A 12,837-nucleotide genomic window follows, 5' to 3' on the forward strand; every position below is an offset into this window, starting at 1 on the left:
TATCAGTCAACCATGCCCCAGGGCTCACCAACTGCCACCACAACCCACCAATACATTTCAAATTTACATAAAAATATATATGAAGCCTATATATGTACTTCATATACAACAATGTTTACTTACAAAACTAAACTAAATTATGCTTCAACAAAACGAACCAAGTTGTTATTTTCGAGTCTTAGTTTGACAATAGTTGAAAGAAAACAGATAAAAGTTGTATGATCAGTTGTGATACTCATTAACTTATATGTACACCAAGTTAAAAAAGGCAAACTAAAAACTAAAACAATCTAACTAACATTGAGCTATGTGTAACCCTATATACATGTTTGTAATGATTTCATTAGTTGATAAATAATTCCACTTACTCATGTTCTTTGTTGATTCAGTCCTCCACTCGCAGGAGATTATTCAGGATGTGTTAGAATTGAGTGACCCGAATCCTTATTTAAATAAAATACAGTGGTAAAATAAAATAAAAGTAAAATCCATATAGAACTACACTTATTTTATTTTATTTTAGAATAAGATTTTTTAAACCTTATTAAACACCATCTATTTAATATTAATTAGAATAAGGTGTTTCAATCTTACTACACTCCTATTAGAATATGATTTTACAAGCCTATAAATAGACATAGTCTACTCCTCTTGTAATTATTCGAATTCGACTTAGTGAATTACCTTCTCCTTTGCTCGTGGTTTTTTCTCGAAAGGGTTTCCACGTAAAATCCGTGTGTTCTTTTCTTTCCTTTCTCTTTTCTTTGCAATACATTGTCATTATCGACGTTCTATTTTTCAAAAATTGGTACTCGAGCTTTCGAGTTCTTCATCTCAATCACGGTAATGACATCTTTGAAGTATGAAATTCTGCTATTGGATTGCAACACCAGATTCGCGTTGTGACAGATAAAGATGCAGACAGTTCTTACACAGATGAACTGCTCTGTTAGGGATATATAAGATGCATTCGACATTGACGGAGGAAGAGAAGAGGCGTAAAGATCGAAAGGCATTAACATAGTTACATCTATATTTGTCTAATGAAAACTTGCAAGATGTGATGAAGAAAAAGATCATTGTTGTATTATGGAAGAGGCTGGAACAAATATGTATGTCAAAAACTCTAACAGCAAGCTGTATATGAAGAAACGTCTTTATGCTCATCGTTTGGAGGAAGGTGCACCTGTGCATGAACACTTAACAGTGTTTAAAGAAATCCTCTCAAACTTGAAGGCCATGGAGGTTCAGTATGATAAGGAAGATATAGGGTTGATTCTATTTTGTTTGTTACCCCCATCTTATTAAACCTTTAGAGACACGATTTTATATTGTCGCGAGTCTTTCACAGTTGATGAGGTTTATGAATCTTTGACCTCATATGATAAGATGAAGCATTTTGTGGTTAAACCCAAATCTTAGGGAGAGGGTCTCATTGTTCATGAGAGACAAGATCGGAATGCTGATGATGATCGTGGAAGGAAACAGGAATGGAATCCTCGTGATAAATCTAAGGGTAGGTCGAAGTCTTTAAACAGAGGTAAATCTTGTAGCTTTTGCAATAAGAAAGGGCACAATAAATCTGAGTGCTATAAGCTACAGAATAAGATCAAAAGGGAGGCTGCGAATCAAAAGGGAAAATAACTAGAAAAATTCGATGAAGCTAATGTTGTAGAAGACTACAACGATGGTGAACTTTTAGTCACTTCTGTCAACAATTCTAAAGTGAGCGAGTAGTGGATCTTTGATTCTGGCTGCACCTTCCACGTGAGTCCCAATCAGGATTGATTTACAACTTACGAAATAGTTTCTGAATGTGTTTTTTTAATGGGAAATAATGCTTCATGTAAAATCTCAGATGTTGGAACGATTAAAGTTAAAATGTTTAATGGAGTTGTCAGAACACTTAGTGACGTGCGACATGTTCTAGAATTGAAGAGAAATTTAATTTCATTGAGTACTCTTGATTCAAAAGGGTACAAATACACAGTTGAAAGTGAGGTTTTGAAGATTTCTAAAGGTTCCCTCGTTGTGATGAAAGGGCAGAGAAAGAATGTCAAGTTATATATTTTGTAGGGTTCTACTTTTACTGGTGATGCAGTTGTTGCTTTCTCTTTCCTTGTCTGATGCTGAAGTTACTAGACTTTGGCATATGAGTGAGAATGGCATGGCAGAATTGAGCAAAAGAAGACTTATTGATGGGTAAGGAATTTGCAAACTGAAGTTTTGTGAGCACTGCGTTTTTGGGAAGCAAAAGAGAGTTCGATTCACAAGAGGAATACATAACACGAAGGGAACATTGGAGTATATTCATTCTGATCTGTGGGGGCCATCCAGAGTACCTTCAAGAGGTGGAGCTTTATATGCTTACTTTTATTGATAATTTTTTCAGAAAAGTTTGGGCGTTTTTCCTGAAGCAGAAAAATGATGTGTTTTCTGCTTTTAAGTCTTGGAAAACTATAATTAAAAAATAGACGGGAAAACAAATGAAACACCTCCGCACAGACAATGACTTAAAGTTATGTGGTGATGAGTTTAATAAACTATGCAAGTCAGAAGGGAGTGTGAGACACTTGACAATTCGTCATACTCTACAATAAAATGGCATTGCAGAACAAATGAACATAATGATCATGGAAAAATTTTGATGTATGTTGTCGAATGCTAACTTATTGAAGTTGTTTTAAGCCGAAACAACCTTTACTTCATTTTTTGATCAACCGATCTCCATCTATTGCCATTGAGAAAAAGACTCCACAAGAGGTATGGTCTAGTAATCCTACTAATTATTCTAATTTAAAGATCTTTGGGTGTCCTGCATATGCTCATGTTGATAATGGAAAATTGAAACTGAGATCTATTAAATGTGTTTTTCTTGGTTATAAAGTTGGTGTAAAAGGGTATAAGTTATGGTGTCTTGAAAATAGAAAAGTTGTGATTAGCAGAGATGTTGTTTTTGATGAAACTGCTATGCTACCTAACTTTTCTCTTAAAGACTCTTCCAATAAAGAATATAAAAAGCTGGCGGAGCATCAGATTGTTCTAGAATCTACAACAGAGTCGACTCCTCAAACTAGTATAGAAATTTAGAATAGAGTTGCTTCTTCACCACAATACTCTATCTCCAAAAATAGAACTAAAAGAGAGATTAAACCTCCAAAGAAGTATGCTGAGGCTAATCTAGTTACTTATGCTTTAAATGTGGCTGAAGATATGGATGCAAACCAAGAGCCATCTAATTATTCTGAGGCGGTTAGCTGTGAAGACTAAAAAAAAGTGAATGTTTGCTATGCAAGAGGAGATGGAATCACTCCATAAAACAGAACATGGGATCTTGTGAAACTTCCTAAAGGTAAAAAGGTTATTCATTGTAAATGAGTGTTTAAAAAGAAAGAAGGGACTCTATGAGTTAAAGAACCCAAATATAAAGCAACACTTGTTACAAAGGGTCACAGTCAAATTCCAGAAGTGGACTTCATAGATGTGTTCTCTCTAGTTGTGAAGCATAGTTCGATTAGAGCTTTGCTTGGTATTGTGGCCATGCATGATTTGGAGCTTGAATAGTTAGATGTAAAAACTGTATTTTTGCATAGAGAACTTAAAGAGGATATTTACATGCAACAACCAGAGGGTTTTACGGTCTCAGAAAAAAAGACTATGTTTGTCAAAAAAGTCCCTTTACGGTTTTAAATAGTCACCAAGATAGTGGTACAAGAGGTTTGATTTCTTTATGACTTCTCACGATTTCAAAAGTAGCTTTGACAATTGTGTTTACTTTAAGAAAACAATGATGGTTCTTTTGTATATCTACTCATTTATGTTGATAACATGTTGATAGCAACGAAAGATAAATGAGAGATAAGAAAGGTCAAAACCGAACTAAGTGAAGAATTTGAGATGAAAGATTTGTGACCAGCAAAGAAGATACTTAGTATGGAGATTCTCAAAGATAGAAAAGCAAATAAATTGTACCTAAGTCAAAAAGGGTACATTGAGAAAGTTCTTTACGGGTTCAATATGTAGGGTGCTAAACTTGTTAGTACTCCTTTAGCAGCCCATTTTAGACTTTCATCAGCTTTGTCTCTACAATCAAATGATGAGATTGAGTACATGTCACATGTTCCATATTCTAGTGTAGTGGGATCTCTCATGTAGGTTATGGTTTGTTCGTGTCTAGATTTATCATATGCAGTCAGTGTAGTTAGTAGATACATGGCGAATCCCGATAAATAACACTGGAAATTAATTCAATGGATTTTAAGATACTTACGATGTATTACTGATGTTTGCTTACAGTTTGGAAGAATTAGAGATGGAGTTATTGGGTATGTTAATGCTGATTTTGTTGGAGACCTTGATAGAAGAAGATCTCTCACAGGTTATATCCTTACAATCGGAGGTTGTGCAATCAATTGGAAAGTCACTTTGCAAACTATAGTCGCGTTGTCTACCACTGAAGCTTAGTACATGACGATAATTGAGGCTTGTAAAGAATCCATTTGGTTGAAGGAACTCTTTAGTGAACTCAATGAAGACCTTCAAATTAGTATAATATTTTTTGACAGTTAGAGTGCTATTTTCTTTACAAAAGATCAAATGTTTCATAAGAGAACAAAACACATTGATGTTCGGTATCATTTTGTTCATGATATTATTGCTCGTGGTGATATTGTTGTAAGCAAAATTAGTACTCATGAAAATCCTGCAGATATGTTGACTAAGTCACTTTTTATAACCAAGTTTGAGCATTGCTTAGACTTTATTGGTGTTCATTGTTGAAGTTAAACCCTTAAATGGTTTTATGAAAGAGGTGGAGAACTTGTTCGTTGAGAGTTCACGATGAAGAACTTGTTTATTGAGAATTCGTATCAAGGTAGAGATTGTTAGAATTGAGTGACCTGAATTCTTATTTAAATAAAATACAGTGGTAAAATAAAATAAAAGTAAAATCCATATAGAACTACACTTTTTTATTTTATTTTAGAATAAGGTTTTTTAAACCTTATTAAACTCCATCTATTTGATATTGATTAAAATAAGGTGTTTCAATCTTACTACACTTCTATTAGAATATGATTTTACAAGCCTATAAATAGACATAGTCTACTTCTCTTGTAATTATTCGAATTTGACTTAGTGAATTATCTTCTCCTCTACCCGTGATATTTTTCCGAAAGGGTTTTCACGTAAAATTTGTGTGTTCTTTTTTTTCTCTTTTCTTTGTGATACATTTTCATTATCGACGTTCTATTTTTCACAAGATTTCTTTTGGATCTTCACCAATTTTACCACTCTCATGAGCACCAACTGGATTGAAGTAACGCAGTAAAATGATACACTAATATGGTTTAGCCTTCTGAATATCTCTTGCAATTTCTTCAAGGAAAAGTTGGTAAATATAAGGAAAAGTTTATCTATTAAATACAATAAATGTACAATTATTGTGAATTAAGAAAATAAACATTTTGGAACAGACTAGTGTCACATGTCAAAGTTCAAAGCACGTGACCATCGCACCAAATGCATCCAATGGAAGTCTATTGTTTAGATGGGGATCATTTGGCCCGCAAGAACTGGCCCAATTCAGTAAGCTGTTGGAGAAGCCTGTCAGATTGAAGCCTGGTTGGCCCGATAATGAAGATATGATAACTTAGGCTATCTTGATAAGTATGAGAACTAATATTTAAATATTAATAGGGAATGATATCTTGTAAAGATTAGTTTTGATATGATTTGATGTAATCTTGTAAATCTTTAAAATCAAAGGATAGGCTAATCTCGTCTATCGATGTAATTTAATCTTGACCGTCGATTTTGGGAGCTCAACTATAAATAGAGAGCCTCCCCTCATTTGTACTCACTCCATTCATTATTTCATTATTATTTTTTAATAAAAGAATATAGAGAGAATTTACTCAAACACCTCTCGTGCGTTCTTTCTATTGTTATTTTGTGGCTTCTTTTGGCATAAATTGCTTCGCTATACAAATTGGTGCCTTGGAGGAGTTCTAAAAGAATCATCACTTGAGTAAATGCTGACTTAGGCGAGTTTGGACGAACGGATCGCCTAAGGCCGCACGGATCGTGAGATGAAAGGTCTAGTCCCGTGACACTAACACTTACCTTGGTCTGTCCATAAGGATTCATGACCTTCAACTCAAAATCCTCAACACATGGTATTTACTCGGGTTAGCCAGACACAGTTGTGGAGGATAAGAATACCATCTACTTAGTAAACAAAATGTGTGAATATGTATAGCACCAAAGCAAAAGAAGAATAAGGATGCAATCGCATTTTCTAGTAGTGTCCATGTTTACTAACACCTGAAAATTTTGGTGGAATTGAAACAGTACAAGCAAAAATAATTGTAATAAATTCCTTGATTGAATTCTTGGCACTCAACAATCCTCACATTTAGACATATAATAGGGATAAAACGTTTTTGAGGTGATGGTCTCCTTAAGCACCGAATCAGTTATCAATGGAGAGGAGATAGAATAAAAATTACATCATTTCTCTACATAAGTCTAAAATGAAATAATGAAATAAACCTGTAATAGGATAATCTATTGAACCGAACAATTATGATGAGCCACGGAATAAGATTGTAATGGTTATGCCTTTACATTATGGCATTAGTTTTCTTTCATAGAGCTGCTGAGATTCCTTTTTAAGACAATCATATATTAACTAGACAAGAATTAGTGATTAATAATGAAAAATCATTTAGAAAAGAATTACAGATCATAACAAACAAAGGGGAGGTTTTACCATCTTGAACTTTAATTAGGTTGTTGATTCTGTTTGTTCCACTCAGATCCACCTTTTCTTTTGCTGTCCCTGACTATGTAGATTGAAAGGCAGTTTAATGAATCGAACGGGGTGGATATATCTGGGTTTGAATTAGATTGGGTAAACGGGAGAATCACGGTCGAAGGAACTTAGGTTTTTGGATTTGTGATTGGGATAATTAGGGTTTTGATAGGGGGAGATTTTTGACAGATGATGGAAGGTAGGGGTTGAAGTTGGTGAACGAAGGGAGAGGGACTTAAAGAGGGGGAAAAATATATAGACATTAGGAGGGTGGATTGATGGTACTTGAAGGGGAAAATGCAAGGGTATGCATGGGCAGGGAGGAGGTGAGGTGAGGAAAAAGGCACAGCACATGCGCGCAGCCCCTACACGTTCAACGGTGGTTCTGAGTGGTGATGGTGGTGCTTTTGCCTCTGTTCTTCCTTTAATGTTAATTCCTTTCCAAAGGTATAACTTTCTAAAGCAATTTTTCTTAATTAGGTTAGATTAGATTAGATTTTTCTTTGTTTTCTAGGTTTTCCTTTTTGTTTGATTGTTGGTATATTTTATCAGTGATTTGGTGAGAGGGGCTTTATCTGATTGATTTTGGGAAATAAAAAGGTTTGATTTTGCTTGGTAAGTTGTGTCGGTTTTCATAGGTGGTATCTGTTTTCCCTTGGTTTAAAATTTTGATATCCAATGAAACATTCAGTATTGCAGTCGCAGCTGAAGAGCATAAAAATGAGACAGAGAAAGAATGGTTCTTCAATTAAGCATCCAAATCTGTCTGATGCTGAAGCAAAACCACAAAAGAAATCTCCATATTCTTCAAAGGATGTATTCTTGACTTGTTTGGGATTTCGAATGCTGAATGCGTTGTTGATTCAAACTTACTTCAATCCAGATGAACACTGGCAAGCACTTGAAGTGGCGCATCGTATTGCCTTCGGGTACTCCCATTTCTCTTCAGAACTATTACCCGAAGAATCATAGATATTCTTGATAACTGTTATTGAAGCATTGGAATGTGTTGAAAGTTGTAGTTTAGTGATATCTGATAGAAAGTGATGATGGGTTTTATGTCTGTTTTATTTGATGAAATGAGTAGGTATGGTCATTTGACATGGGAGTGGGAGGAGGGAATTCGAAGCTACTTGCATCCAATAATGTTTGCTCTCTTTTACAAACTTCTGGCATTATTGCGTCTTGATACACCATGTGTCATGGTAAATACAAATACAATTCTGGTTTAATCTCTGCCTGCATGTATAATATATATGTATGCGTGTCTGTCCATTTCCTTATGCATGATATCCATACGAGTCCATGTGTTATTGGGTGTTTGTGCATTCTTCTTGTTGCATAAATTTACATTAGCAATACTATGCCAAAAACTTTTCCGACTTGTCCAAAATAAACATGGATATATCTGACAACTTGTAGATTAGTATATGGTATGGAATTTATGGATGATACTAGGTGCAGCAATGGTTATGCTAAAAATGAGTTCCCCTCTTTAGTTTGGTATTCCTGTAATTTTGCAATTTCATTCCTCTTTAGCAATTGGCATGTGCGTCTAATTACTTTTTACTGAATCTGTTGTTTTTTTTTTTGAAATTTACTGAATCTGTTGTTAATTTAATTTGAACTGCTAAAATAATCCTTGTTAAAAGTGAGATAAAGATTTTGGCTCGAGTAATTTCATATAAAGATCATCAAGGTTGACTTTTATTGTAATGGGGAAGCATCTTAACAAAATCCAGCCATTGCTGTTCTTTGTAGGAAATACTGTGACTGATAAATAGTTTTTTTATATCTTCGGAGCTAATATAGATAGAGAAATTAAACTAACTACATATTTGATAGCAGGATCTATTTATAGTTTTAATGTCTTAACAGAGGACCTAAATTTGCTAGACCAACAATTGTTGAGTTCGGCCTTTTGACCTTGATTCTTCTGAGCCATAGGTGGACATGGCCCTTGAGAATGTTTAGTGCCATCTGAACTATATGAAAAATGTCAAGATTATAAAGAAAAGTAGATACTGAATTTTATGTGTATGTTTTTCTAATATTGGGTTTATAGAACTATGATTTTTGTCATTTGTTGCTCATAGATGTTACTTTTGATAATAAGTACCTAGAAAACAATGGTTATGTTTGCGTTCTTTTATTTCATTCATGAAGTTATATCTATTTGCTTTTCTCTCATCATTAAATGAAGCTTTGAGTGCACAAAATTGTGGCTTATTTATTTGTTTTTCAATGACTTATTGCTTATATCAATTTGTTATCTCATTTGTAGATTAAGGCCCCACGACTGCTGCAATCAATATTTTCTGCGGTTGGTGATTTGTACTTGTATAAACTTTCATTTGCCCTGTTTGGTGATGGTGTTGCAAAATGGGCAGTATCCTTTTGCTAAATCTTCTTAATAGACTTTTGCTACTTTTTACTATGAAGCTGTTGTTTTGGTTGTTGTCAATGGAGCTTTTTGACAATGGATTATGTACTTAACTTTTTTTCTTCAGCTATTTTCTCAATTGGCAAACTGGTTCATGTTTTTCTGTTTCAATCGCACGTTTTCAAATAGTTTGGAGACCACTCTCACTCTTGTAGGCCTTTACTACTGGCCCTCAGTGAGAAGTTCTTTGAACAAAGCTCCTTCAGGTTCGAGAAAACGGGGTTTGGCCCTAGCGGCATTAGCTTGTGCCATTAGACCAACAAGTGCTGTTACTTGGGTGTATGTTGGCCTACTTGAGTTGTACACGACTCATGACCGCCTGAGATTTATATTTGTGGAGTTGATTCCCATTGGGTAGATATTGCTTTCTCCCTCATTTTCCCTTGAAAATATTGTAGATATTTGTGCTGAAAATGCCTCATTTATTTTTCTCATATTCATCAATTTTTTTAATGATATAAATTATCATAGTTGTGTTTGAAATTCTTGGCTTGAGTATAGTATCAAATTATGACTGATGAGTGCAACGAGTGGCACAAACTTTAGAGTCACCACTCACCTTGACAATAATTGTTCACAGGAGCATATGCAACATCTTGATGAAATCTCAAATTATTTTCAATAGGTCAGGGCATTTGCACATTATATAGGAAAAAAGGAAGAAAGAAAGAAAGAAAAAGGAGATAAAATGAAACATTCAATACTGTATGTTTTGGCTCATTTTGGCAGAAAATATTGTTTCTTGGTTCTTAGATTGCCTAGAAATTTAGTAATAAACATTAGACAAATTTACTCTGCTACACAATTGTAGTCCTGAATTTCTTACTTATTCTTAGTTCGATATTTATATTCAGTCTCATTCATAGCTTACAATTATAAGGTGGATGATGTATCAATTAAAAGTTACATTTATTCATTTGCTATAAATGTCATATTTTTCGTGAAATAGAGTAATCTAAATTTAATATTTCCAAATAAAGATAAATTTGGATTTGTTTTCAGACTACACTATTCTATTCTGTGTGTGTGTGTGTGTGTGCAGTAAATGCTGGTGTTTCTTGCAGATGTGATCTTTGAGAAACAGTCAATACTTAGCCAACTTATGGCAACCATAGATAACTCATGAAAATGGATGGATGTAGAATATTCATTTAGCCTTCAAAGTGCTTGTATGAAAGCATTTTTTTTTAGACATCAGTTGGAATTCATTTTCTATTTTACTGTTTTCTTCGTGATTGTCTTACCCTTAAGTCTTAAACCTATTTTCCAAATTTAACAGGAGTGTGGTGCTTGGAATTACGTGTTTTTTGGATCGTCTAATGTATGACTCCTGGGTTTTAGTACCACTTAATTTTCTCAAGTTCAATTTTCTCTCCTCTGGCGGAGATTATTATGGAACTCACAAGTGGCACTGGTACTTCACTCAGGGATTTACAGTAATGGTATTCACTTTTCTACCCTTTTGTGTTGCTGGCATTATCAAGTCTAAATACTGGAAGCTTTCTGGGCTTATTCTATGGGTTTTAGGACTTTACAGCGTACTTGGTCACAAAGAATTCAGGCTAGTTTCTCTATGTTCTAATTCATTCAGTTGAGAATTCCTTATTTACCTTTGTTCTGCTATCATCTAATTCATCTGTTTTTTTTAAAGAAATTCTGCTTCATCTGTTAACTGCAGATTTGTCCTCCCTGTACTTCCTATAAGTTTGATATTCGCTGGATATTCACTAGCTGCACTTGAGGAACGTGGTTCTCGAAATGGTGAAAAGAAAAGATCTTCGTGCATTTGCAACAAATGGCGTTCCAGAAAGCAACTTGCCATATTCTTCTTGCTTGCATCCAATATTCCAATGGCCCTGTATATGAGTTTGATTCACCAGGTATATCGAATGCCTTGTCAATTCAAACAAAATTGTTTAATTTGTGCCTTATTTATTACGTTACTTAAGTTGTCTGATTGCTTACATCTAAACATGTTTGCGGGCCAGTTTGGGCTGGGTTTAGGTAGGGCATTAATGCTTTCTCTTTCTGCCCATCTGGCCCAAATTTTGGGCCCTATGTATTTTACCCAGTTTGAATTAAATAGCATAATATTGATTAGTATTTGGGTACTGGCCTAATGTGTTTGGGTTAGAATAAATATTTACTTGAATTCAAACTAAGCCAAGCTCAGGATTGAAAATTTTTGCTCAAGACCTGGCTTGCTTTTGTAAGGTATTTGTTTTTTACCTAAGCCTGTTGGTTTGGTCCTATTTTTGTCCAAACCCTTCTAAATTATCTGTTAGGTCTTAGGTTTGGATGGATGGTCTGGACCTTACAGATGTCTACTTACATCCTGGGTTGTTTTTGTTCTTATCACTTTTTGTTTTTATTTTTATTTTCAAACATTTACGTTATTAATTGATGTAGTTTCTCTCGTTGTTGCCCATTTCATTTATTTATTATTGTCCTAAAGTGAAACAAGAGAATAGGAAAAGATCCTTTACTATGTTGTTTTGTTGAATATTCTACGATACTTTTGGTTCTCTTGATGCTCAAATCTCAAACTTGCAAGGCAGAGAGGAACTGAGGATGCGATGAACTATCTATCTAAAGAAGCTGCAAAAGGGAAAGTGAAAAGTATCGTTTTCCTAATGCCTTGCCATGCCACACCCTACTATTCCACTCTGCATAACAACCTGCCTATGCGTTTCTTGGATTGTGCACCCAGGTTAGTCGTTTGCACTTTTTTTACTTTTTGTATTTATGCTTTTGTTGCTTTGTAGCTCTAATGCTATTCACATGTTATGCAGTAAGGGAATGCCTGCTGAATCGGACCGTTTCATGATGGATCCAGTTAGTTTTGCGGTAGATTTTGCAAAAAATTGGTCTCGCCCTAGTCACATTGTATTGTTTGATTCAGAGGAGAGGCACTTGAAAGATTTTCTAGTTTCACATTCTTTTAGAGAGGTATGCGGTAATACCAGTTTGTTTTATCTATGTATCAAGCCATTCTTGATGGTGTTACTTGTTTCTAGCAATAAAGCAATTGCTTCTTTATAACTACAGGTTAGAAGGTTCTTCCATGCTCACTTTAAGGTGGACCGTGATCTTCAAGCATCCGTTGTTGTATACGCTATGACCGACACGTAAACATTTCTAAAACCTGTTTTGCAATCTAGCCTTGATCTTTCTGAGCATTTTTTGTTTCCAGATGATGGAATGCATTGATTTTTTTTTAGAAATTTTGTTTTTAAAAAAATGAATTTGAACTTGAGAAAAAAAAAACCATAGCTGCTGGTGGTACTATGCTCTATATTTAAGATGATCCCTGGTGATAAAATGATAAATCACGTTTTTCATGTCATGTAAACATGCTTATGTTGTTAGAAGTATTGAGCATTTACATTTTGGACTGTTGAAAGAAAGGAAAAACAATTACTTTATGTTGATGTAACCTTTATTTATTTCAAAGATAATCTGATTAGGTTTGATTCATGGGACTTGATTCTGAGAGTAGAGCTAATAGAGTTGATGTGCTTGAATCCCAAGCACCATTTATGTGGGTAGCAATCCTGGTTTAACATTGCATTCAAAAAGA

At 34.5% G+C, this 12,837-nt stretch overlaps 1 protein-coding gene across 4 annotated transcripts; it reads left to right on the top strand.

The window, feature by feature from the left end:
- Positions 1-6,406: 6,406 nt before the first annotated feature.
- LOC107901028 (mannosyltransferase APTG1) lies at positions 6,407-12,734 on the top strand. Of its 4 annotated transcripts, none has more exons than XM_016826848.2 (11): positions 6,407-7,261; positions 7,367-7,429; positions 7,514-7,743; positions 7,902-8,019; positions 9,099-9,203; positions 9,325-9,611; positions 10,537-10,818; positions 10,936-11,137; positions 11,816-11,967; positions 12,050-12,206; positions 12,306-12,734. In XM_016826848.2, exons 3-11 carry the CDS (start codon positions 7,535-7,537, stop codon positions 12,387-12,389), a joined length of 1,596 nt encoding a protein of 531 aa, XP_016682337.2. In that variant the 5' UTR covers positions 6,407-7,261; positions 7,367-7,429; positions 7,514-7,534; the 3' UTR covers positions 12,390-12,734. The 4 variants fall into 4 exon arrangements, with proteins under 4 accessions (XP_016682337.2, XP_016682339.2, XP_016682340.2 ...); XM_016826847.2 differs by having other exon boundaries at positions 6,449-7,261; positions 7,506-7,743; XM_016826850.2 differs by lacking the exon at positions 7,367-7,429 and having other exon boundaries at positions 7,506-7,743.
- Positions 12,735-12,837: the final 103 nt, after the last annotated feature.

This window comes from Gossypium hirsutum, chromosome D06 (genome assembly GCF_007990345.1).
Source record: "Gossypium hirsutum isolate 1008001.06 chromosome D06, Gossypium_hirsutum_v2.1, whole genome shotgun sequence".
NCBI lineage: Eukaryota > Viridiplantae > Streptophyta > Magnoliopsida > Malvales > Malvaceae > Gossypium > Gossypium hirsutum.